Below are 27691 nucleotides of genomic sequence, written 5' to 3'. Positions count from 1 at the left end.
AATTAATATTTAAGTACACTGTTTAAGAGAGATATGTAACCAAAGGATGCATATTGCAGATGATAATTGGAAAATGTGTATACAATTAAATGCAATAGCCCTTAAAACAAAAAACTTACTCTTATTTATCACATGTAATCTACCTACATATCAATTTGCATATAAAAATAGAAGAATTTTTGCCTGCATCAATTGCGTTTGCCTTTAGACAAATCTCATGCCCTTTTTCAAAAGCGATTTATCCAACAAGTTTCCATGGCCTGACAAAAGTTTCACATGTACAACAACTCTCTCTCCAGTTTGAGTGTGTGGGTGTGCGAGAGAGTGTGTGTAATAAATCTCTTTTTAAATACGCAAAAACCGAACAAACAACAAAGCTGTCAATAAATACGAACACAAATATGGCATAGGCCTCATGCAGATGTTACCCATAGTCGATAGATGGGTAGAGCGAGTAGGTGGGTAGGTGATGGATTTTGCATGCGAAACCGCCCAAAAGTATGCCCATTTATTTTTACACATGTCACTTTTTTTATGTGCGCTGCCAGCCTTGCGGCAGTCATTGCTTGCTCTGGTTTGGTTTTTGTTGGTTCTGATTCTGATTCTGGTTACTGGCTTTATGTTGATTTTCGATTTTGCTTTACATTTATGTATGATGAGAGTTCCCCTCTTACATTCTCTGTCTCTCTTTATCTATCTTGTTTTGCAGGTCTGCGCCAAATTGGGCTGGAAGAGCAAAGGCACTGAATGGGATATATTACCATTGGTGGTCTCGGCCAATGGTCATGATCCGGACTATTTTGATTATCCACCAGAATTGATATTGGAAGTGCCGCTGACTCATCCCAAGTGAGTAAATGTTATGCGGGGTCCTATAATTGTGCATGATTTTAAGATAACTGCTTTTACCCTGTAAAACATAAAAACGTTTATGAAAGTTTATGAAGTAAAATGTTTGAGGTCTACTCGTAGGTGTTCTAAAAGTTTCTTTGCACTTTTAAAAGATAATAAAGAGTTTTGTCTATCAAGTGTTAAGTATAATTTGAAAAGCAAACAGATTCTTAACGAACATATAGCTTAAGTGGATCAAATATAAAAAGTATTGAAAAATATGTGCGAATAAATTATTTTCCAATCCAGAGAGTTGGCATATAAGGAAAACTTGCCCCTAACCATTTTAAAACTTAAAAATGGCAAAATAGATATTAATATAACAATTAATTTACAATATGGAAGTTCTTTTTCTTTATGAAATGTACGTGTTAGTCATTTATACTTATGAAAGCATCTTCAAAGATATTAAAAAAATGAGTATATATCTGTTTCTGACAAAATAAGATTATGTTTCTGGCCATATTTGTCTGCCTGTCTAGTTTAAGTCAATCTCCTCTGTAAGGAGCATTGCCAATTGTTCTCTATTTTCTATTTCTAAAAAAAGGCAGGCAGTTAACTCAATTTACTCAATACATAATACATTTGTTTTGCCTTACTGCCTACTTCATATTCAAATTGACTTTAAAACGTTGCTTACGCAAGTTCAATATGTTTTTAGCCTAAAACAGTAAATATTGATAGAGAACAAATTCTTGTCACAACATATGTATATATACCTAAATAAGTATTGAGTTCTTAGAACTGTTTGTATATTTCTTAGATATATGTATAATATTTAAATTGCATGTAAAGTTTGGTAAAAAGGGTTGAATAAACTATGAACATATGATAAGATAGACACAATGAGGAAGCAGTCAACTCGTGTAGGAACTTGGCTTGGCTTAATTATGGCAACTGGTATAACTTAAGCCATCCAGACTTTATGTATGGATTAGGCGAATATTATAAATAAAACGTACCTTTTATGGCTTAGGCCACCAGCTAAAGTAATTTTATCACCCTTACGAAAACTGATTACTTTAATTAGAAACAGCTGTTTCAAATGCTGTCTCTAATTGCTTTAAATAGATAATAACATTTACTATATATGAAGATACACTTATCTTTATTTATTTGACTTATGTTTAGTTTCTTATCTTGTCTGTGATTATAAAGATTTCTGTAAAATAGGATAAATATTTGCATATGCTCGCGTGTACAACACTTGTCTGATAAATACTATTTAAGGCCTATGTAGATCTGAATTATGTTCACATTTGACAATCTTGTGAAGCGAGAATATGAACAAGTTATCATACGTCGTGGTGATAGTGGTTTTGGCCTGCTTGGTCTCCCATTCGTGGGCCGAAATATCGCGAGTTCCGTTGATACCCCAGGCTAACTTCACCAGGACAAAAAGCAATGTGAAAGCTGAAAAGTCTATACTAGCTTCCAAATATTTAAAGGAGACAACCACAGGACCAACAGGTCGTTATTTGGTTCTACATAACTATCAGAATGCGGCATATTATGGAGTCATGAGCATCGGCAAACCAAAGAAGTACTTTAATATTCGGTTTGATACGGGATCTGCCAACTTGTGGGTGCCAAGCATTAACTGCCCTTCGACAAACGTAGCTTGCCGTCAACATGCCAAGTACGATTCATCCGCATCGAGTTCTTATGTGGCCAATGGCGAGAATATCACCATTGACTATGGTACAGAGTCTGTGGTTGGTTATCTCTCCACCGACATAGTGAGAACTAATAACATCCCCATTAGATCGCAAACATTTATGGAGGCTACCTCTGTGCCAAGTTCATTTATAAATGCTCCATATGCCGGCATTTGGGGTCTGGCATTCCAGTCGATTGCTGTAGGAAACGTTACGCCACCCCTGGATAATATGATTGCACAGGGACAGCTCAGTGAACCACTTATTTCATTCTATTTAAAACGTGACGGCACAGATCTCAAGGGCGGTGAGCTGATATTTGGCGGCATCGATTCCACTCTCTATACAGGAAGTCTCACTTATGTTCCAGTCAGTGTTGAGGGCTATTGGCAATTCGAAGTGACTTCGATAGATACAAATGACGTTAACCTATGTAGTGATTGTCAGGCTATAGCCGATACAGGAACTCCTCTGATTGTAGTGCCCCAAGCGGCCTATGCTGACATCAATGACCAAATTGGTGCGGTCGATAATGGTGATGGAAGCGCCTTCGTTGACTGTGACCAACAGTCATCCTTGCCTGATGTAAACTTTAGTATTGGCGGCACCACCTTCACATTGACCCCCAGTGACTATATCGTAGAGGTAACCGATGATGATGATAACGTATATTGCATGTCCAGTTTCACCTATTTGGCGGGCTATGATTTTTGGATCCTTGGCGATGTTTTCATTGGTAAATTCTATACGGTCTTTGACAAGGGTAATAGCCAGATCGGATTTGCTCCAGCAGTAACATCGTAAACCAAGCAATTCTTTTAAAGTTTTTTATTTTTAAATAAAAAGTTAATGTTTCAATAAATATATTTGCCAAGTTTTATTAAGAAATAGTTTTGTTTATAAAAAACAAACCTTAAAGTGATAACATCACCTGATAAAAGAAAGCCCTTCAAGCAACTGATTTGATAAGATGTTATAAAAACCTTAATTTATATGACCAAAGTGGCTAAAATTAAAAACAGCTGTTCTAAATGCTGTCTAAATTGACTTAAAACAAGCAATCTCGTATAATATATGAACGTAAACAAATTCATATTGTATTTTTCCATTTGAATTCTGGTTGATTCTGAAAGTCTTTAGAAAGCTGTTAACTCTATTTTCGTTTGTGGTTATAAATATGTCTCCAAGTCATTAAAATTAGGTTAAATATTTGCATATGCTGACACGTGAAACACTTGTCTGGCGAATACTATATAAGACCGATGTAGACATCAATTGTGTTCACATTTGCCAATCTGCTCGAATAAAGATATGAACAAGTTATCTATCGTAGTGTCAGTTCTTTTAGCCTGCTTGGTATCCCATTCGTGGGCCAAGATAGCGCGAGTTCCGTTGAGGGCCCAGGCGAATTTCACCAAGACCCACGACAATATCAAGGCGGAGAAGTCTATATTAGCTAGCAAGTATTTGGTTGAAGCCACCACTGGAAGTGTTGGCAAAGAAGTTCTGCACAATTACTACAATATGGAATATTATGGTCTGATGAGCATCGGAAACCCAAGACAATACTTCAATATACTCTTCGATACGGGGTCCTCTAATCTCTGGGTGCCAAGTGTCAACTGCCTTTCGACGAATTTGGCATGCCAGAATCATAACAAATACAATTCGTCCGCGTCCAGTACTTATGTTGCCAATGGCCAGAACGTATCCATTCAATATGGTACAGGCAGCATGGCTGGTTACCTCTCCACGGACACCGTGAGAGTCGATAACATTCCAATTGAATCGCAGAGTTTCCTCGAGGCTATCTCTGAGCCGGGCACAACATTTGTCAATGCCCCATTCGCTGGTATTTGGGGTTTGGCCTTTAAGTCCATTGCCCAAGGTGGCGTTACTCCTCCCTTGGATAATATGATTTCACAAGGATTGCTTGATGAACCAGTCATCTCGTTCTATTTGAAGCGAAACGGTAAAGCAGTCCAGGGCGGTGAGCTGATTTTCGGTGGCATCGATTCCAGTCTCTATACGGGAAGTCTCACCTATGTTCCCGTCTCTGTGGCAGACTATTGGCAATTCGAGGTGACCGCCTTAAAAACACAGGGCGTTGCTATAGCTAAGAATTTCCAGGCCATAGCCGATTCTGGAACCTCTTTGATTGTAATGCCCGAAGAGGCCTACACAGAAATGAACAGCCTTATTGGTGCTACCGATAATGGCGATGGCGAGGCCTTCGTTGACTGTGACAAAGTGTCTTCATTGAAAAATGTCAACTTTATTATTGGCGGCACTATCTTCACGTTGAAACCCAGTGACTATATATCTGAGATAAGTGAAAATGATGTGAACTATTGCTTGTCCATCTTCAGCTACTTGGAGGGCAATAGTCTCTGGATCCTTGGCGATGCTTTCATCGGTAAATTCTATACGGTCTTCGACAAGGGTAATCTTAAGGTCGGTTTTGCCCCAGTGGCAACTTCTTAAGACTTCTGGAATCTTTAAAAATTATGTCAATAAATACAATTGTTTAACAAGCACACACACATTTCTATATACAAATTTATTTATTTGAAATTCTTTAACTAAAGCTTTAAGTTCAGTAGTTTTCCATTTTTTTTATCAAGATATCAGATTCTTAAGAGCTGAATACATTTGTATAAGAATGACGACTTCTTTTCTTGATAATGTGCCAAAAATAAACAAATTTTATTTTAATTTAGAATTGAAAAAAAAGCATTTGTGCAAATATAGACAATGCGTGTGCAACTCTAATTTATTTAAGAAACTGCAAAACAATAAATTATTTGTTTAAATTCTTAACAAACAAGTTTTTAACATTTTCAATGTGCTCTAAACTTTGAATGGAGAAAATCGTCAAACTATTATTTGGACAGTTTGCTCTTGAAAAAAAAAATTAGTTGGTGGTTTCTTAAAACTTTTTGAATGATATCAAACCTCTCAAACCTTATAATCTCTTTAATATTATTAAACAGATGAAAATCGTCAAAGAAAGGACTTTTTGTCCTTAGTATATGTTGGCCATCAAGTTAACGGTCTCGATAAGTGCATAGAATTTATAAATAGTAAAGAAAACTTAAACAAAAAAGTCAATTATTTTAGATTGTGTTTAAAAATGTGCATTAAATTGATGATTGATTAATGACAAGTGGTAAAAAATTGATCTTTATCTAACATTTATCAAGATTAGAGAGAGGATAACAATTTTGAATTTGAAGTACATTAATTTTTAATACTTCTTCACTCTTAGAAGTGAATACTTATTGAAACACTTGACTAATTAATAATGAAAATGTACAGTAAAATATATTGAAACGACCTGGTGAACAAATGCATCAACCGCTTTGATGAAAGTTGTTATGACATAACTAACCTTCCTTGCTAGAACATAAAAACAAAAAATCTATATCATCAGCTGTTGGTCGAGTTGTGACAAGGATATTGAAGGGATTTGCATCAGAAGCGTCCGTGCAGGAAAAGTAAACACAAGTCTGACCAAATAAACATTCCCCTTTGGCGATGCTGACCCTTCATGCGTTTGTTTTTTTTTTTTTTCACAGATTCGAGTGGTTTACGGATTTGAGTTTACGTTGGTACGCTCTGCCCGCAGTGTCCAATATGCTGTTCGATGTGGGCGGCATACAGTTTACGGCCACCACATTCAGCGGTTGGTACATGTCAACGGAGATTGGCTGTCGGAATTTATGCGATACAAATCGCCGCAATATGTTGGAGGTAAGTTAAAGTGCTAAATGTTCATGAATGAATTGGGGAGTGAAGGCAGGGAGGGAGGCAAAGGAAAGGAAAGGACAAGTGTGTAGTGTATATTGTAATATGGTTATTGATAGCGCTCAGTTGTTGCTTGGCATTGTCCTTGCTTAATGTCCTTGATGTCTTTGTCGTTTGGCTTTAGCGGCGCATTCCGGCGTTTATTTCATTATATGGGCCGCATAATGTACGCGTTTCCATAAGGACTTCTCCTCGCTTCATTTTCTTTTTTTGTTTTTTATTTTATCTCTCTTTGCTGTCCCGGCGTAAAAGAGCGCGTTTTATTTTTTTGTGACTGCCTGGTAGGACGCAATGGTAGGAGGGAATGTATCCCTGTGTGTAAGTGGGCGGAAGAACACACTTCAATGTCCGGATGATATGGATGAGCTTTAAAGTTATTACATTAAAATATGATTAAATTATGAAATATTTGACTTGCTTATTGCATTTTCAAATTAAGCAACTGTCAGCCATAGACCAACATGTTCGAATGTCTGTATCTACATTTGATCGATTTACTTAAAACTAATTAGTTTTCAACACGATTTTGCCATTAGACGGACGGACGGACAGAAAGCCAGCGCTAGGCACTCACAAAATTATTTCAAATTTTATGACACAAGCATTATTCAAGCATCACGAACACACACTAGCTGGCACACACACACACACACACACATTCTAATGAATATTTGATGGAGTGTGAGTCGGTGTTACAATTGGTTCAGTCCAGGGTCTATGATAACACAATTTTATTTTGAATTAATTTCCCCTAATGGCCATTCTGAAACTACATTTAGCAGACCATTTCATCTGATTTAAATAATTGGGACTTAATAGAAAAATTTAAATCTCTTTGATGAAGCAATTTCAAACGAAAATACAATAGAATCGAATATTTTAAATAACTTTGAGATAATTTGAATACCAAGACTTCAAATGAACAATCAGAAAAATGCCATATATGAATGGTCTGTAAAGACTTTTGAATGATTTTTAATGAATATCTTAAATATCTGATACTAATATTCTAAAAAGAGATAGCCTTGTTAATAATCACAGTAGAGTAAAAAGGAAGAAACTATATATTTGCCGTGAAACCTCGAGGGGACCCACAAAATATCTTTTGAATGTCAATGGATGGCGAAGAAAAAAAAGTAATTGCTCTCTAAATGTTCTTAGTATACAATAAAAATTGTCCTTCCGTATCAAAGATACAGTTGGGAGTCCCGACAACTAAAAAAAAGTTTGAAATTATTTAAAATATCGACTTTTCTTGGGGTTTTCCTACCCCCCAGAATCCCGTTTTGGATACGCCAATGGTTATATCTGAAGCTTTGACTTAGATAGTTAAAAGCACTTAATACTTACAGGAATGGATATGAAGAAGTCAAGAAATCATTACTTTGAATTATTCGTTATATCTATAACATACATACATACTATCTAGTTTCGTTGTATGGAGATTTTACTGTATGTAGAACAAACAAATTTAAATTGCTAATTATTATTATGTTTGTCACAAATACTTGGTTTACTTTGCTTTTAAATTTTTTTGTTGACAGTTTCCAATTTATATTGAAAATTCAAATTTATTGATGAATATCAGAATGCCTTTTCCTCTGATCACTTTCAATTAAAATTTACCTCTTGAAGTCAGACACTTTACGCTTCTATGGCTGCCAGGACAATCAATAATTGATGTCCTAGCTTCCGACCGCAAAATCCACATGTTTTAGACCACTTGTTGAGAGCCAACTCAACAGACAGCCTGTCTGGCTGTAGGCAGTAATAATCAATTTTCGGCCACAACTGTAATCGAAATTTACGACACACAGACACATACACTAACACACACTTATATTCAGAGTCATTCTAACTCCTCGACTAATTGCAATTACAAAGTAATTAAATTTTCATATTTTCGATTGCATTTTTGTATAGACTGTGGCACTGAAAATGAATTTGGATACAAGGACACCGACATCACTGTGGAAGGATAAGACCGTTGTCGAGATGAATATTGCCGTATTGCATTCGTTTCAGAGCCGTAATGTTACAATTGTGGATCATCACACGGCCAGTGAAAGTTTTATGAAACATTTCGAAAATGAATCCAAGCTCAGGTAAGACTTTGTCCTTTGTGCTTTAATCTATGGTGTTATGTCTCCTGATCGGCTGATTAAGTTATTTTTTTGTTGTCTTGTTTATGACTGAATGGGGAGGTAGGACATTTATGGTTTTTGGCCCAGCCGCATGTTTATGGCTTAACGTGTTTTATTTGACTTCCTGGAAGAGTTCCTGCCGGAGGGGGACCAATCGAGAGGAAACTCTTTTTCAGGTGTGAAATAAATTTATCGTTTTCAATTTGCTGTCGCCAGCGTTTATGCAAAGTGCACACACGAGAGGCACATAAATGCCGTTCAATATGTCAAACATTTTATTTCATGGCAAAAGGGAAGTTTGCCAATACAATAAAAGAAATATTTTTATACATATGTGTACGTAAAAATACATATATACATATGTCATAACTCATATACAACTTTTCCTGGCAATTGTTGGCTTTATCTCACTTGCCAAACGCAAAACAAATTATTGGTTAAAGGTATTTAAGATTGACTAAAAAATGTATCACTTCAAAGCCCTGAAGTTTGTTAACTTTCAATATATTTATGGCATTTCGAATCATATATATCATATTCAGAATCCTTTTAATCTAAATCTTTACGTCAAACCATTTTTAGCTTAGTTCTAATTTAGGTAAAGAGATATAAATATCTTTTGCTTCATCTAGTCATTTTGTGCCTAATTTAAAGTACTCATTCTATATTCATATTGTAAATCAAAAGACTTAACTGCTAAGCGTTTCATTTTATGGTCTCCCCACGAAAATTAAGTCCAATAATGGCCATAACCATTTGAGCAGACACTTAAAATAACAAAATACGTGGGCCATATTTCAATTACTTACGGCTAATTTGCATTTGGCTGAAAAGGGAAAATGTATTTGTATCAGCAAAGATACAGGAAAGAAGCAGGGACAAGGTAGGGATCCCTTACCTTTGCTTCTTGTCAATTACAGGCAATATAGTGAACAAAAAACAATGCCAAAGCGGCAAAACGGCAAACCATTACAATTAGTATTCAGTATTACCCCTTACACTTGGCTCTCTTCTTCTCCATTTCTAGAAATGGATGCCCAGCGGATTGGATATGGATTGTGCCACCGCTTTCTGGCTCTATTACGCCCGTATTCCATCAGGAAATGGCTTTGTATTATTTGAAGCCTTCGTTTGAATACCAGGATCCAGCTTGGCGTACGCACATTTGGAAGAAAGGACGCGGCGAGAGCAAAGGCAAAAAGCCAAGACGTAAATTCAATTTTAAACAAATCGCTAGGTAAGTACTTAGCCATCAACAAACCAACCAACCAACCAACCAGCCTCATCCAATGGCATTGCGACCTTTTTACCGTTGCTGATGATAATATCCTTATATCCCCTTTGCCGTGTAATTGTATGTATGTCTGTATGTGTGTACCTATCTGTGTGTGGTTGTGTTTGGCGTGTCACACGACAGCATCAGCAGGGATTAGCTTTTAAGTAGATTACATGGATTGTGGTTTATTGGCGCTGCTGTTTCTGTTGCTTCTTTGGCTTCTCTGTTGTTTCCCGGGTTTCGCTCGTCAACGCGCTTGGAAAATTTGATACATTGCATCATGTTTGTTTTGTTTATTGTTATTTTGAATGTTATTTGCCCCCTTTAACCAGCTTAAAACAAGGCGAATGGAGCTAGACAAGCTGGCATATGCTAACTTGATGAAATTTTTATGCAAATTGTTACATCAAAAGTGAATGGAATATCTAAATGAAATGTTCATGAAGAGAAAATTATATATGAAAATATTTTGGGAGGAATACTGAAGATCAAGTGCAAGTTGACAATATAAAAAATAGATTGTCGAAGAAACAAGTAAGGGAGTTAAAGAGAAATTTAATTTCAGGAACTGCTTTTAAATTATATTATGTTCTAGATTTTTAGATTCTAAAGAGATGAGGGTAATTTGAGAGATTATGGACTTTTAAATTATACTAAATACCATTTTGGGAAGATATTAATTGATGATTCGATAAATTTGAACCTAAGTGATTAAATCAGTTTATCTAATTGTAAGTCGCTCATAGAGAGAGAGAGAGAGAGAGAGAGAGAGAGAGAGAGACATAGCCTCTGTATAATGATATACAGGTTACTAGGGTTTTGTTTTTCTATCGTTATGGTGGGAGTTACATATGTATATGCTATGATTTGATTTAGGTGGATTCGATGGATTAAATACAAAGTGCTCAGTAAATAGAAGGCTACATAGGAAAGCAGAAGTTGGCCTGCTTCCCTTTAAATTAATTTACCCTTTTTATCGATTTTAAAAGGCTTGGAAATCAGTTAAACTGATTCGACACTAACCGGATAAGTTAGGAATGTATTGTCCTGCTAAGGAGAGCATTTTAGCAAAGTCGACTAAAGAGGAGTTTTCTAAGCAAAGCTTTAACTTGGAATTGTTTTGGGTCCATCAATTTATATGGTTGTTTTTTAAACTAGGTAATAAAGTTTAATACTTTTTACTTATGTTCGTATAAATCTTATCTTAAATAATCAAAGTAAATCACATTCAATTCGAAATGAAGTTCTTTTAACAAACATTTATAGATATCAGCAACTATCTCTTTATATCCACTGACAAACACTTCAATCTATATGAAAGATAAAATCTACATATGTATATGTATGTAATAAGGTATTTTCCTTTTTTTTCCTGGTGAAATGCAGTAACATATTTGCCATTTTTATTTACAATCCCTTTCATTGCTTAATCAACGAGTAATAAAGCATTTGCGGTTAATGCGGAACAAATAAAATCAATTTCATAAACAAACAAAAACCGATAAATCTGGAAAGAAGAAATAATGAACTGTCTACCTGTGTGCAGGGGCAATTTACTCAGTTAAATGAAACGTGAAATGATAATAATTATTTAATGACCGCACTTTAAATCGTTAATTGTGTTGTGTGGCCAGTAATGAAGTTGGCCGAACGATGAGCATTTTCGCAGGCTAATTAATTTTAATTTACTGCAATTGGCCGGGGTCCCCACCAACCCTCGACGCGTAGGACAACAACATCCTTTATGCACTTTCGACAAGTAACAAGTGGCAAGATTCACACAACATTTGCAAAATCTGCAAAAATGGGTAAATTCATTAAAAAAGTTGTCAATTAACAATTGAATTAAAATCGTACAAGTTTTCCATTAAATCGAGCACTTCCGCGAGAATAACTTTTTATCAATGCGTACACACACACACACACACACACACACACACACACTTTGATGTAACACACACATATATGTTACTGTATAGGAATGACAGAGTGAAGCGACATAATTAAGTTTAATTGTTTCAACACGCGCATTCCTCTGCCATTTTTCTTTCTACACTGATGACGATGACGCTGAAGATGATGATGAGAATGATGAAAATGGAATTAAATCATTGCTGACATCGACAACTTTATGAAAATGAAATTATATTTATTATGCTGGCAAACGAAACGAAATGTGAAGATGAAGTGGCAGTCGGGACATATATTGAATTACACTTAAACTGCCTATATATAGAGGCATTAACAGCCATTCTGCCCATCAGCCAGACAGCGAGAGTGAGAGAGAGAGAGACAGAGATGGCGATACTAAAGTAGTTTCATGTCAGGAACAGACGGCAGAACAACAGCGAGGAACCAAATGAAATACAATAGCAGGGAAAACTGAAAGAAAAACGAAACGTAGGGGAAAAAAGAAGTAAAATCATTGCAAAAGAAAAGAAAAGTTGAAAACGAAGATGTCTGGGAATGAAGCAACAAACGTTCGACTCCGCCCCACATGATGGAACACATTTGTTTTCTTTTTAATACCCTCTAATAAATTCGTATCCATCAGTTTCAAATAGCTTTAAAAGCAAAATAAATAGACAAATCAATCTTCAAAATATATAGTTCTGTAATAAGTTTTTGAAACAGTTGAAACAATAACTTGGAAATCAAAAATAATTCTTTTCGACTATAAATCTGGTAATTGTATTTCCTTAACTGCATTTAGTAATTTGATAGTTTGATTATAAAAGTCATGGGCTTAAAGATAAGTATATAGAGTTCTGATCTAGTTTCTTCCTTCTAACTGAAATCTTTTTAAGACAAGCAATCAAACAAGTGAAGTTCATTTTTATTTAAATGATTTCAAAAACAATCTGTAGAGTATTCTTCAGATTCATGTTTTTCACTCAACTCTCTTAGAGACTCATTTAATTTCAAGTCGTTCTTTCTGCACTATATGCATAAAATTTTATGAGTTCTATTTTGAGCGAAAATGAGGCCGCTTGCCTGCTGTTTTGCCATAAAAATGGTTGCTGCAGCCATTTGATTATTGACAGGCCATGTGTGGACGATGTGAACACCATGGTCCTCGTCTCCGTATTCGTCTTCGTCTTCGAATTTGCTCGTCGTCTTTATGTGTTTTGTTGTAGTTGCAGACAATTTTCCAATTATATGGCATGTCAATCAGGTCCACGCCCAACATAAAGGCTTATAAATGTAATGATGCTGCCTTTGAGACAGCTTTCGCTCCTACTGACTTTGCTGACTATGCCTTTAAGTGCTGTGTACTATAAACGAGTGTGTCTGTTGCCTTATTGAATATGCATGGAGAAAGGGAGCAAAAATTCAACCCTTTAAGTATCACTTACATACACAAGCAATGAGGACTACGACTGTGATGCATTTATCTTGCTCTCACATTAAATCATTCTTCTTTCTCACTTTCTGCTTCGATTTTCTAGGGCTGTGAAATTTACATCGAAATTATTCGGAAGAGCCTTGTCAAAACGCATCAAGGCCACTGTGTTATATGCCACCGAGACTGGCAAATCGGAGCAATATGCTAAGCAATTGTGTGAGCTGCTAGGACATGCATTCAATGCTCAGGTAAGTAAAAAGGATCTAAATTTGCTAATTTATTTAACTTTAATAGCTTAAGAAAATTACTGAATTTGTAATTGAATTTTATTAGTTAAATTTTAATCAAAGATTCGAATCAAAATGACATGTATACTTGTTCTAGACCACTGTGTCGGCTTATGTAGATCTAGATAATGTAGAGTATCTAATCTATTTTTGTCTTGGCCAAACTGCAATGTTAGTTGTAGTTGTCAACCTATGTTAATTCCAATGTAAATTGCCCCTTAAAACTTTCATAAAAAGAGAATACATTGCGCCTTTAACCTTTAGCGACCTTAGCATTTGTGGTCACACAAAAGCCACATTAGAGAAATTAGCATAAGGCTAAAAATGTCCTTTTCAAAAATTTCAAAAAGGGAACTCTTAGGGCTTAGTGTGGTATAAAAAGCAGCTGCTCATTGCCTGTTAAAATAGATAACGAAGCTGCAAACAGCTGCGACAAACTACCTATGTAGTACATAAATCCTTTTCAACCTAATTCCTCTCACCAATAAATGTGCGTACACACATCTAGTTGTTGTATAAGGAGCCGATGTTTTCTCTAATGACCACAAAAGTGTTGGTTTTTGTTGAGCTAGGCGAAAAAGGAAAACACTAAGCATAAGCATGAGGGGAGTGGAGTAGTGTAATGATTATTTCGAAAGTAGGTACTAAATTGTTTATTCATTTAGATATATTGCATGTCTGACTACGATATATCGTCAATTGAGCATGAGGCATTGCTAATTGTTGTGGCCTCCACTTTTGGCAATGGTGATCCACCTGAGAATGGCGAAGTAAGTATCATGAGATAGCCGTCAACTAATTAATTAATGTACGACTATTAGCCTCTTAATGAGATACTAATGTGCGCTTTTATATATGTTTTTAGCTCTTCTCACAGGATTTGTATGCCATGCGTGTACAGGAATCGGGAGAGCATGGCTTACAGGATTCTAGGTGAGTTTCAATTTCAATTTTTTGCATAAATTTCATAAACTCGTATCAATTTTTCCATAAAAAAAACACCAAATATATATAGAAAAATGTAGGTGAACTAAATTGCTTTTTAAACAAGTTTTTTTTGTTTTGTTTTGTTGGGTTTTTTCTGCCTGTGCGTTTAGCATATGCAAATAGCCTCGGTCACCATTTGTGTAGCATACTTTTTTGGGGTTGCCTTCACAGAGAGGTTAATAAAAATTTGATTAATTAAAAGTTCTTCAGTAGATACTAGCAAGTATAGGACTTGATGTCAATGTTCCATTTTGGTTTCACTGTTTAACCTTTTTGAGTATTTGTTGGGGTCTCTTTTTTTATCATTGTTTGGGAAGGAGGTCACCAAAATGTTTCTGCTGACACATGGTAAGGTTGAAATTTTTGTTGTTTTGTATTATTAATTGGCTGCCGGTTGTTGTTATCCTCCTGGCTCATGGCTTCTATCACATGTGCGTGCCAAGAGCTTTAAAATTGTCGACACAGCGTTGGAAAGGGGAAGAGAATTGTAGATTGGATGAGTGAGTGAGAGAGAAAGACAAAGGACCTGCACTTAAGTGCGTGCCGCTTGAGAGAACAGACAAATCCGCGCAATTTCCTTGCCATTCTACCCGCCCCCTACCTCATGCCTCAAACAATAACAATAATTTTGTTATTTCGATATTTCCTCGGAGTTTCCCTTCGAAATCATACACACACACACACAAACAGACAAAGACCATTGTGTGCTTGCGTTTTTTATGATGTAAAGGGGATTTCCGTTTGACAACTTTGACAACTTAGAGCGTACATACACATACAGGCGCACACACACAGCTACATCACTAAATTTATACCTAAACGTATGAGAGACTAAGCGAACAAAATGCCTGTTGACAATGAAATTGAAAATTCATATGAAAGACACAGCAGCAGGCAGTCAGCCAGCCAACATCCTTCGACAGGGGCCAATTCAATAAAATATGATAAGCGTCAGCATGGCAGGATAAAAAATGTCCTGCGGCAGCCACTGCTCTTGCCTTTGTCTGTAAAGGAATGCTTTAAACGTATGAAAATTAATAAGAACATTTCGTTACCAACCATAATTGTTGCTTGTTTATCAATTTGTTCTTGTACAAGAAAAAGAAAAAAGGAGATGGTTGTTTGCTTCTCATTTTTGTATACAAAAACCAATTAATTTGATTTATTATTGCTTTTATAAGCTCTCAACATTCCACGGCGTGTATAATACAAATGAAGTTTCTTTGGTTTTTGGCTTAAATTGAATAAATGCGTAGCTAAGGGAATATTTGGAAAATGGCTAGGCGTTTATTAGCCCAGTAATTAGTTATGGTCTTCAATGATATTAATGATCCTTAAATGGTTTTCATATATATATACACCAATTTAATGAAATTTACCACAATAAGTATTTGTGTCCGCCTCTGTGAGCTGAAGTCTATGGTTTTGATATTAATCATTATTAAAATATAACAAATTGTTTTCCTTTCCAAATGCTTACAAAGCAAACAATGATGACCGATAATTTTTAAAGCATTTTTCACTAATTTGCTTTTTAGCTGTCGTTTCGGCAGTTTTGATGTGCCAGAATAAGCAATATATCGTAAGAAAGGACTCCATCCGAGCCACTCAATATGAAAATCTTGAGAAATCCATGTGTAGAAAAACTCCATGCAATCGACATGTGGAAGCAATTATCTAAATGCCTAAGAGAATTTGATATATTCCAGCTTTATTTTAAAGAAAGAAGTTAAGGATTTTCTGCAAAAATATTTGCTTTCCAATGAGATTTTAAGTGCTTTATCAGCACAACTATTGTTGTTAGATTACTTAAAAATAAAACAAAAAAATCAAAGACTCTTCAATTGCTTAAAATGGCAATCGATTTGTTTTATTGAAAAATTAAAGTAAACATTTTTTGCTGCGGAAGCAAATTTAATTCAATAGCTTCAAAATAGAAGCGTCTTCGAAACTTATCTTAATATATCGATGTCAAATTTTGGGTTTTTAAGTTTTTTTGATGTGTTTTTTGCTAATTTAAGACTCGCCTCAATCGAATCTTAAACAGTCTTCATTGGTCCGTCTTAAATATTCCTTGTCTCGACCCACATGGCGAATGTGAAATTTAAGCATGAGAGCTTTAGCATTGGGCTTAGCATCATCATGTTAGCTATTTGCCATTTGCCTTACTTGTGTGTGCCGTTGACTATCGGATGCTTTTTATTTCGGCTGCTTTTCTGCTCGAATGCCTTCTGCCATGTGCCTTGTGACTGCTGTTGTTGTCTCCAGGCATTTTGTCGCTTTTGGAAATTGCTTTGCTGTTAATTGTTTGCTTCAATTGATTCTATTTTAAAGCCAACAAGTTAGGCAAAAAGTTTTTGGAAACTTTTCATCGAGTGTCTATCGTTGGCTGTCTAAGCCCGGGAAAAGCTGAAATCGAAACTTTAATAGTTGTCTAATAGTTTTCGCAAATAGTTTCGAGTCAAGAAGAAATGTGCATATTAAATTTGGGAAACTGCAACAATGTGTGGTTTTGAGTAAAATTTTAAAATTAACCTCATGAGCCTCATTGGATGATATAATTGTCTGATTATCTTCATGTTTGAAAAACAAATCATTAAATAAACATTAAAGATTTTTACACAGAAAGTGCACAATCTTTTAGCCTTGTCCTGCTTTTTATGTCCTTGTGTATTTGTCAGCTCAAGTGACTCACTTAATTGCAGTCTATTATGCCATCAACGCCTGTAAGTGTGCTTTGAAGTGTCTCGTAGACGACGACGATGACGATGACTAGCATGGTGAGGACGACAGGTGACTGTGTCCTAGTGGCATCCGCATCCTGCTGACTGCTGACTGCAAACTGAAACTGCAACCCAAGGAGGCACTTAGCTTCTCTTTTCCTATCTTCTGTAACATTAACATCAACAACATCATTCTCATTGCTTTTATTATCGTCTTTTTATAATCATTTTTCTGTGGCAGATGCTACTCTTACATATATATCAACTCACAATTACCTTACTTAGCATAATGAGCCAAAGCCAAACACTTGAACTGTAAACTGTTTTACAAATTTTCTGTATGAAAAAACACTTCAACTGAAAATTTTTCTTCTTAAATTACTTTTCAAGTGCTGCAAAATAATTACAAGCTATTTGGCGAGGGGCCACTTGACTCAAGTGCAGCAGACATAGAAAATTATTGTGTTTACAAAAAAGCATAGCATGCTTTTAGGTAACTTGGTATGTTTATGATACGACTCAGAGATATGCATGCACGAAAAGAAATTGTGTATAAAAAAGGATACGTTTTTGGAAGTTTAAAAAAAAAAAATATTAAAATTAAACGGTAATTTAAAATTTTATAAAAATCAATACAAATATTTTTTAAAAAATAGTAGGCACAAATTTTGGAGATTAAAGAGTAGGTAAAAAAAAAAATTTGAATTAGTTTCAAAATATTGAAGTACTTTAATCAAATTCTTCGGCCGTTTTTATGTAGTTTTTGAATCCGAACTTCTCTATTCGCTCATTCCTCGAAAAGCAACGTTATTTAAGGGAGGATTTAGAAAATATTTTCAAGAAAAGGTAAAAATTATTTCAAAGTCTAATATTTCCCCTGTATCAAGCGATATATGATTTAGTAATGATTATATTGTTAATTATTTCTGAAGATTAACTCTTAGAACGATGTAGCCGTATATTATCTCTTTCACTAATTGAGCAGCACTTCAGTTTAGTCGAATTTTAGCAACATATTTTATCTAACATAAAGAATTCTTGCTATAAATTTCTTTATCACTCTTATAAATTTGCATTTTTTGCCAAGTGTAATAAGTAAAATAAAAACAGCCAGCATTTTAATTATGCCGCAGTTTCAGGGATTCGTAGTCTGCTTTCTCCATTTCACTTTCGTTGTTGTTGTTGTTTGGCTTGTTTTGTACATCTCAGGCACCTGGCTCTCAGTGGCAAGCTGTAAATTACAACACTCTTTTCACGCCATGCTGCACTTTTGGGTTGCAGCAACATTACCAGCATCTTGCTCTCTGCTCGATGCGAAATGGGATACGTTTTGTCTGTTTGTTTGCGTGTTGATTTTGTCTGTCTGTCCGTGTTGTTAGTCCCTAAAGAGCGTGTGATTAAGTTGATAAGCAGCAGAAGCATGCAACATGCAACACTCAAAGCTACTGAGATGTTTGTACTCAGAGCGTTTGTGTGCCTTTTGATGAATTGCTTACGGAGCAGAGAAATGGAGATTGAGTTGGTAACTCGGAGCATTTTTTTGCACCCATACACACAGTGGTACTTATGTGTAGTAAAATGAAAGTTAAAATTTTAAAGCCCCACAAAAGTATGCTTTAGATTCTTTAAAACTTTAATCCATTCTTTTTGATCAGGTTTCTGAGTATTCATGGCTTGCGAAGTTTCTCTTCCACTTTAAGCTTGAAAGCCGTTCACATTCTCAATTACATTTTACTGTTAACAACGGTCTTACAAGTTGTAAGCTCTATTCGTGTCCCGTAGGGTCAAAGAATGAGAGAAAGAGAGAGAGTGGCCAAAGCCAGAAAGAACGAAGGGCGCCCCTCCAAAAACACTTTGCAGTTCATTATATAAAGAGACCAACAGGTTTTTACGACTCAACTATAAAGCCATAAACTTTGACCCAAAGCCAAGCTGAGAAGCAGCATCTCAAATAGTTTTAAACGCATCAAGTTGAAACAGGTCTTGGAGATCAAGACCAGTGCCAGCGAAAGGACCATGGTCCTTGGTCCTTGGTTCTTGGTCCGCAGCGAGCTGCAGTTGGCAAGTTTGTGAAGGGTTGGGATTTTTACAACGGCTGCAAAAGCGGATTTTTGTCTGACAAAAAATAAGAAAGGGGACGAAAAAAATAACTGCCACTGTTCATTGTGGAATCATCACTCAACGGGAGGGCCAAACGAACATGGAGAGGGGGAGAGGAACACAGACTGCAGTTGGCTGCAAGGCAATCCCCCACATACTGAATGAAAGAGAAAGAAGAAGAGGCTTGACGAGCTGCTGACGAGCGGATGATTACGTATTTTTTGTTTTCTCTTTCCCTTTTGTTTTTTTTTTTTTTTGCTTTTTAGCAAATTTTCTTGCAAGTTGAGCCTTGGCCCCGCCCACATAGCCGCCTACGTTTGTGCTCATTTTATTTGGCAAATTCCTTCTTTTTTTTTTAGTTACTTTTGCTCTCTTTGCTACATTAAATGACAAGCGTAATAAATGTTTTGCTGTCAGTTGTATCTTTTTTTTTTTTTTTTTTAGATGTGTATATTCTTTTCTTTATTCCATTGCCTCCTTTGCCGTGTTCCAGGGTAGTCATTGTTTGGACCACGCCTCATCCTTTTGTTTGCACATTTCTTTGTAAAATATGTATGCCATGAGAAGCATACGTTCCGGAATTCATTTTTTGCCTCGAAATCTCTAAAAAGACATTATACCCAATTCCAGCATGGGCGTGACATCATCCAAATCCTTTATGAAGGCCAGCTCCAGGCAGGATTTCATGAAGCTGCCTCTGCAACAGGTGAAGAAAATCGATCGATGGGACTCGCTCCGTGGTTCCACATCAGACACCTTTACGGATGAGACTTTTGGTCCTCTGTCGAACGTTCGATTCGCCGTGTTTGCTCTAGGCTCATCGGCATATCCGAATTTCTGTGCTTTTGGTCAATATGTGGACAATATTTTGGGTGAATTGGGCGGTGAGAGGCTTCTGAAGATTGCCCACGGTGATGAGATGTGCGGCCAAGAGCAATCATTTAGAAAATGGGCACCGGAGGTCTTCAAGGTAAGTTAAATAATTTAAATTTGAAGCAATTAAAAAAGATTACTTTATGGAGATAGGCAATGAATCATTTTATTTCTCATCTCAACACTAATTTACTTTAATTATTTTTTTATTAGCTTGCTTGTGAAACCTTTTGCTTGGATCCCGAAGAAAGCCTCTCGGATGCCTCATTGGCTCTGCAAAATGAATCTCTGACCGTTAATAATGTGCGCTTAGTACCCTCGGTTAGCAAGGTAAGCTTGGACACAGCACTCTCCAAGTATCACAACAAGAAGGTGCATTGTTGCAAGATCAAGGCTCAGCCACACAATTTGACCAAGTTGAGTGAGGGATCCAAAACTACAATGTTACTAGAAATCTGTGCTCCAGGACTGGACTATGAGCCCGGCGATCATGTTGGCATATTTCCAGCAAATAGAAAGGAAATTGTCGATGGTCTACTCGATCGTCTGGTGGGCGTGGAGAATCCCGACGAAGTTCTGCAATTGCAACTGCTCAAGGAGAAGCAGACTTCGAATGGCATATTCAAGTGTTGGGAACAACACGACAAGGTACCAGCAGATACTTTAAGGAATCTTTTAGGAAGATTTTTCGATCTAACGACACCACCGTCAAGGCAATTGCTTACCCTGTTGGCTGGCTTCTGCGATGACAATGTGGATAAGGAGAGACTCGAGTTGCTGGCAAATGACTCGTCGGCCTACGAGGATTGGCGGCATTGGCGTATACCACATTTACTCGATATATTCGAGGAGTTCCCGTCATGTCGACCGCCAGCATCGTTACTAGTGGCACATCTAACCCCCTTGCAGCCGCGATTCTATTCGATTTCGTCATCGCCGCGAAAGGTGAGCGACGAAATCCATTTGACGGTGGCCATTGTGAAATATCGCTCCGAGGATGGCCAAGGTGATGAGCGTTATGGAGTTTGTTCCAATTATCTGGCTGGTCTCGTAGCCGACAATGAGGTCTTTATCTTTGTGCGTAATGCCGTGGGCTTCCATTTGCCCACTGACAAAAGTCGTCCCGTGATTCTAATTGGACCAGGCACTGGTATTGCACCATTCAGATCATTCTGGCAGGAATTCCAGGTTCAACGTGAAGTGGATGCTGCAGCACCGTTGCCAAAGGTATGGCTGTTCTTTGGTTGTCGCAATCGCGATGTGGATCTGTATGCCGAGGAGAAGGCCCAGTTACAGCAGGATCAAATATTGGATAGATTATTTTTGGCATTATCACGTGAGCCAGATATTCCCAAGGTTAGTTTACTTCGATTAAATCCTATCTATTTTATTTCATTTTAAATGAAAATATTGGACTTTTCTGTTTGGTTTAAGAACTTTTTAATTAAATTTGCCCCCACGTTGGGCGCCACTTACGGTATTCAAAGGCACTAAATCAACATTATTGTAGCTTAAGCAAAACTTTCACTAAAAAGGAAATAATTATCTAAGCCACAGTTGGACTCCCTCACTTTGGTTCGAGTTGAACTAGTTTAGTGATTTATTTTCAAAACTACCTAGAGACAAAACTTTCATTTTAAATCAAACATTTACTTAAGCAACAATGCAAACGCACAATTTGAACACAATTGTATGTATTGCAAATACCTTGTTTCATTGTCTTTTTGCCTGCCCTTAGATTTAACAAATGATTTGCTTGTTTTGCTCAACTTCTTTCTACTACTACTCACCTTTCAATTTTGCAGACGTATGTACAGGATCTGATTGAACAGGAATTTGATTCGTTGTACAATTTGATTGTACAGGAAAGGGGGCATGTCTATGTCTGCGGCGATGTCACAATGGCCGAGCATGTGTACCAGACCATCAGGTGAGTGTGCCTTATCTCTGGAGTCCTTCCCCCTTTGTGCCTGCCACTGTGGGCGGTCAATCTCTCATGGGTAGAATTGTGTTCTGTTCTTTAATGCTCTGCGGTCGATTTTCTGACTTTTCCTAGTCTTTTTCCTTTTGCCTTTAGCAAAAGCTCTTGATTACGTGCATTATTGTGAAATATGTTTGTGTCCATACAAGGATATGTCCTTGATATTTCATTTGCACTTGGCCAACTAGAGCGAATTAATCCTAAGCTGCTTAGGCTAATTGAAAGAGAGAACTAAGTACCTGAAAAGGCAAATGCTAAACCACGAGCTAATTAGAATTGTCATATTTTTTTTTTTTTTTTTTCTACTTTTTACAAAACAGTAAATAAACAAATACTTAAGTTTACTAAATTTATTAAAATTTATTATTTGAGTTCTTCTCATAATTAACACTGACTAATTAAAACTATCATTGTTATAGGCTAGCCTGATAAGGAACAAAGAAATCTAAAATAAATGTTATTAACATAATTATAATTTCAAAACAATTATCATTACTTTGCTTAATAAGAAGTTAATACTTATTATTGACTCTACTGTTTTTTAATCATAACAAGAAAGTAATGCTAATACTTTAAATTGTAAGTCTTTTAAAACCAATTCGAAGTTCGAATTTTTTTAACTACCCGCTTTTACCAGTTTTAAACTTAAAGTAATGACAGAAACACACATTCAATTACACCATTCAATTATAATTTGAATGCCATTAGAAGTAGTAGAACTTTTTGATCCAATGGTTTAGCCATGATAAAGTAAATGATTTAAAATTTGAATATATATAGGATACTTGAAATTTATTATGAAGTAAAGAAAAAGAAAACTTAAATATTTTAGGGTTAACCAAAAGCCGCACAAGTGAAAAATTGCTGTCATATTTTATTTACTTGACTCCCAAGTTTACCTTCTCCTCTTACTACTTTCTCAACATTTTTTCTTCCACATCTTTCCCGCCTTTTTTATATTTTTATTCTTTCCTTTTCGTTACTTCACAGAAAGTGCATTGCTGGCAAGGAGCAGAAAACTGAAGCGGAAGTTGAGACATTTTTGCTAACATTACGCGTAAGTATCCTTCTGCATGCTTGTTTACTTGCTTAGGGCCAAACGCTTGAGAGGTGGGGAGGGGCATCAAGTGAGGCGTTTAACTCGCTTTCATCCTTGGCTCACAGAGCGTATGAGTATTTTAAGTGAATGCATAAATATTTGTTGCCCTGATGTTCCTGTATGTAGCATTTGTTGACAGATTGCCACAAAAGCAACAACAACAAAACAAAAAAAAAACGTACATTGTTGTCACCATATTCTTTGTTGTCGTCTTTTTAGGATGAGAATCGCTATCATGAGGATATATTCGGCATCACATTGCGAACAGCGGAAATACACACCAAATCCAGAGCCACGGCCAGAATACGCATGGCATCGCAGCCATAAACGATGAAGAACAACACACAACCACATTCGATGAAGACCTTTTTAATGAACAAATATACATATATATTTTATTCCAACACTCTTTTTGGTACTATTGCATACATTTTTGGAGATTAAGCCTACACATTGGGTGCTTCGAGTGCTTGGAGGTGTTCACTTTGAAAAGTGTTTCAAAATACATTAAAATTACCAAATGTGAAGTTGGCTTTTTATTGAAAGATTAAATTATGTTATTGGGGAAACATGAACTTTAGATAACTCTTCCTAAGTTAATTGATCCACTCCTGCCCCTTCTTCCTTACGTATTTTGACTCACTTTCAATTTGAATAACCCTAAGCATTACACTCTTTACATATACACTTTGTTATTTGTTATTATTTAACAAATTATTCTTTCTTTTTATATTTTTTTCGTTTCTCTTTTCCAATTTCCCATCAATTTATAGGTTTTTGTTGCTTATCACATATATCAATGTATATTTAAACAGGGAAACGGGCCTAAAATAGTTAACTAATCAAATTGTTATTTCAGTTAAACATATAAAAAAGAAATATATATATTTCAAAAGCAATTGCATCTTAATGGCTTGGTTTATTAAAAAATAAAAAATAAAAAACAGAATGCAATATATTCGAGATACATACATATATACAAAAATATACATTTGAATAATAATTATTACAATTTGTTTAAACTACTCTACATAACTGTACAAAAGAATGAAATCAAAATTTAAAGATCTAAATGTTTAAATATATTTCAAAATAAATCAAATTAAAATGTCAATCGTCAGTTTGTTTTTTCAATCTTCAGCCAATTGTAATTCAATTTTCCAGCTTGGTAAGTAACTGAAGGCCAACATCAATGTTGGCAAGTAACTGCTAAGCGGCTTAATTTGAATGCAAACTCCAATTGGCCAACTGATTGAGCTTGGCAAATTGTGCAGAAAATGCAATTTATATATACAAGAATATAAAAAAAAGGAATCCACTTTGTACAGAGCTTTTCCGCTTTTTGTTCTGTTCCATGGAAATTGTTTAATAATACTTTGCGTATATATGTATAAACACGGCCAATGTCGAAGTGAAAAACCCTAAATCATATCACTTTACCTTCCGCAGTGTATTTTCTTCTTTTTTTTTTATTCTCCAAGCTTCTGTAGTTTTGATTTATATTACGCTTAGATATCAAAGGCTTAAGGCACAGTGGTAAGAAAATATGCAAGTACTTGGACAAAATACAATCAACTACAAGAATTATCTTTGCCTAATGTTTCAAGAAACTTGTAGTAAGAGTTTGTTTAGATATGTCAAGAATCAAAGGATAGAAGGATCTTTTAGCTCTGATTTGAACCCACACTTATTGGTATATCTTTTGCATTTTCTTAGCCAAGTTGAAACTGAGAGAATTTTTCACTTTGACCACTGTGCAAACTGTAGAGTTAAGTCTCGTTTGTGGCACATTCCGGTGGCTGTGTCGTCTGCGGTTTCAAAGCGTTAACAGATTTGTACCTTACGCGAAATTCTAAACAATCTCCTTTCCCCCAATCGAAGGGGGCGCTGGGCTCACCGCTAAACCGAGCCATAGCCCCAACGTTCGCTCTTTGGCCATATCCGATTTCAATGCTGAAATTGAATTTGACGTTCGCTTGGCTTCAGTTAGTTGCTTTTGCTTTGCTTTCCTTTGCCATCTGTTTGTCTGTACGAATATATATATCTATTTTTGATTCTGGTTATTAACTTTTTCCTCTTTAGGGGTAATTTTTTTTAGCGGAAATTGCAATTTTATTGAGTAGTCGCGGTTTGACTTCTGATTGACATTTTGGGCCATATCAATGCGCTCGTGTATTTAGGTATATATTTTAGGTTCTACTGTAACCGCTCTCATAATTTATGTTCTGGCATGTGTCACCGGCAGACAGGAAACTGAAGCATCAGAATGCATGAAGGACATGGATACCCTTTGTTGTAGTATCGGCAATCTGCAGGATATGGCATAAAGGAAACAAAATGATCGAAATAGTTGAAGCTGGGTAGAGAGACTCTTAAACTGGTTAACCATTTGGCTTAAAGATGCCTATGAAAAACTGACTAAAAGATATTTTAAGATGACTCTTTAACAATCATGCCATATAAAGACTACTACTAATCCTTGACCACAGCAAGTGAGTTTAGATTGCTCTTTTCTTGGACTACAAATCGAGTCTTCGCTCTAATTCACAGATCGTTGACCCCAGCAAGTAACACAGTTGAACTACACCCATGTAATACTTGATTACTTTTAAGTCTTATTGAAGAGACATTGATGTCTCGCCATTCTCTCATATTTCACCCATTAAGCAGTTTGCGTTTTCATCATTCGATTTCTATACATAAAATCACTGACCTTTTGGTTACAAAAAAAAAACTCATATATCGCTGTCTTGCCGAAATTGTTAATAAAAAAGGAACCACAAGTTTAAAATACTTTTAATTTTTAGCATATTCTGTTAAAATTTTTAACGTCGCGTGGCTGTAATTTCTTCAATGCGGATAATTTGCTGTTCTTCGATTCTCTGAAACCGAATTCGGTGCTAATGACATGGTTAGCAAGTGAAAGACATGCTGACCGATACATTAACTTGGTTCCCCCCCCCTGCTTTCAATCTGGTTAGTGCTTTAAACTTAAATTTGCTGTTAAAGAATTTTACAGTTTTTGCAGAAACCGCTTTAAAAAGAAATCATTTTGGGTTTTTTTTCTGTGTAATTACCTTTTTTTTTTTTTGTTTCGTTGGCATTGCAATCGCCTGATCACATAAACTGATGATCAATTTTGTGGTCAAGATGAATCAGCTAAAAAAGGGTTAAGCCCGAACCTAAACTGGAATGCAGTTTTATAAGTCTATGAACTTGAACAACACCAAAAACATAACACAAAATCCATTCAACTTTGGCACGCGTCTTACAACCCACAATCAGAAGAAAACAAAAAATGGGACTAACCGGCTTTTTTCTCCAGTAAAGTCTATTTATCATGCACCGCCAGTTCTATACTCTTACAAGTTTCCTTATGTAATGATATTTATGATCGATTAATGCTTGGCCTCAGTATAATTTATTAATTATTGACCCATCTTTAAGAAAGAGATAAGTTTTGGAGTCTTAACTAATAAACTAACATTTCACTTTCCCAAACACCCTTCTTCTGGTAAATTGCTTACTTGATGTTAGTATGGAGAGTTGGACAGGAGGAAGATCTAACTTAAGTATACCTCATTTCAGCAGAGTATATGAATTAATCATCGATAACAATCCCCAATTCTCTCTTCATCTCTCACTCTCTCTCTCTGTCTCTTTTTCTGTTTGTGTGTGTATCTTTCTCTGAGTCTTCTTGTGATACCAAACCGCAGACATCAGGCCAACATTCCTGACATAATTTTGTATGTGAGTAAGCAAACGAGTTCGGGAAAAATTAGACGTCATCAGCAAACAGACGCAACAGCCAGCCAGCAACAGCAACAACAACAACAACAACAACATCATCAACGACGACAACAGTCGCCAACGGCATCAAAAGTGACGCAGATAAATATATTTCTGAAAATCCCCGCAATTTTTCATCCGTATTGAAAAGAAAACTGCAAAAGGCAAAAGAGCCCCAAAAAAAAAAAAAAAAAAATGGAATTTTTAATTTCTCAATATCCCGAAATATGCAAAAAACAAACGCCATAGCAGTCAAAAAATGAAATGAAATTGAAATTGACATAGCCAAGTTTATTCTACGGGACAGCAAAGATAAAAGACATGCAATGTTGAAATTGTATCAATTTCCCTTTTGAAATTTGTCAAAGCCAGTTGGATTAAGGATTAAATACATCGTCCTGTCTCCGTGTCAAATTTATGTAGATATTTTGATTTTGCTCACAAAACTCTCTACTTGATGGAACATTTTTTTAATATTCCTTTTTGGTCAACTCATTAGTTTATTTTAATTTGTATAGATTAACGATTAAACATTAATCTCTTTTGTAGATATTCATTAATATTTAATTATTTTGGGGATGTCTAGAAGTTGCCCCTATTAAAAACAGGTGATAAAATTGAATCAGTTTAACATTTAAAAGGTAAAATTTAAAAAAATTTAGGTTTAAACTTACTAAGTGGATAGGACTTTTGTATTAAATTGCAGGCAATACTAAATCAAATCATAATA

At 35.8% G+C, this 27691-nt stretch overlaps 3 protein-coding genes across 6 annotated transcripts in view; all 3 read left to right on the top strand.

The window, feature by feature from the left end:
- The window catches only part of Nos (Nitric oxide synthase), a 47180-nt gene extending 23604 nt beyond the window's left edge, over positions 1–23576 (top strand). For 3 of the 4 annotated variants that reach the window (XM_068287464.1, XM_068287463.1, XM_068287465.1), the window contains exons 8-19: positions 710–849; positions 6128–6302; positions 8280–8461; positions 9528–9737; positions 13226–13370; positions 14075–14179; positions 14275–14342; positions 19850–20189; positions 20306–21448; positions 21898–22022; positions 23064–23130; positions 23392–23576. In XM_068287464.1, the coding sequence (XP_068143565.1) occupies positions 710–849; positions 6128–6302; positions 8280–8461; positions 9528–9737; positions 13226–13370; positions 14075–14179; positions 14275–14342; positions 19850–20189; positions 20306–21448; positions 21898–22022; positions 23064–23130; positions 23392–23499 (2808 nt within the window). In that variant the 3' untranslated portion in view covers positions 23500–23576. The remainder of the gene's footprint in view (positions 1–709; positions 850–6127; positions 6303–8279; positions 8462–9527; positions 9738–13225; positions 13371–14074; positions 14180–14274; positions 14343–19849; positions 20190–20305; positions 21449–21897; positions 22023–23063; positions 23131–23391) is intronic. The other variant, XM_068287466.1, reaches the window with a different exon arrangement.
- On the top strand, positions 2175–3353 carry LOC137575124 (lysosomal aspartic protease-like). Its single transcript, XM_068287530.1, has one exon. It carries the CDS (start codon positions 2175–2177, stop codon positions 3351–3353), a length of 1179 nt encoding a protein of 392 aa, XP_068143631.1.
- On the top strand, positions 3861–5087 carry LOC137575130 (lysosomal aspartic protease-like). Its single transcript, XM_068287540.1, has one exon. The coding sequence runs from the start codon at positions 3861–3863 to the stop codon at positions 5031–5033; it is 1173 nt and encodes a 390-aa protein (XP_068143641.1). The 3' UTR covers positions 5034–5087.
- Positions 23577–27691: the final 4115 nt, after the last annotated feature.

This window comes from Drosophila tropicalis, unplaced genomic scaffold (assembly GCF_018151085.1).
Source record: "Drosophila tropicalis isolate 14030-0801.00 unplaced genomic scaffold, ASM1815108v1 contig_562, whole genome shotgun sequence".
Classification (NCBI taxonomy): Eukaryota; Metazoa; Arthropoda; class Insecta; order Diptera; family Drosophilidae; genus Drosophila; species Drosophila tropicalis.
This window is presented reverse-complemented; position numbering and strand designations above follow the sequence as displayed.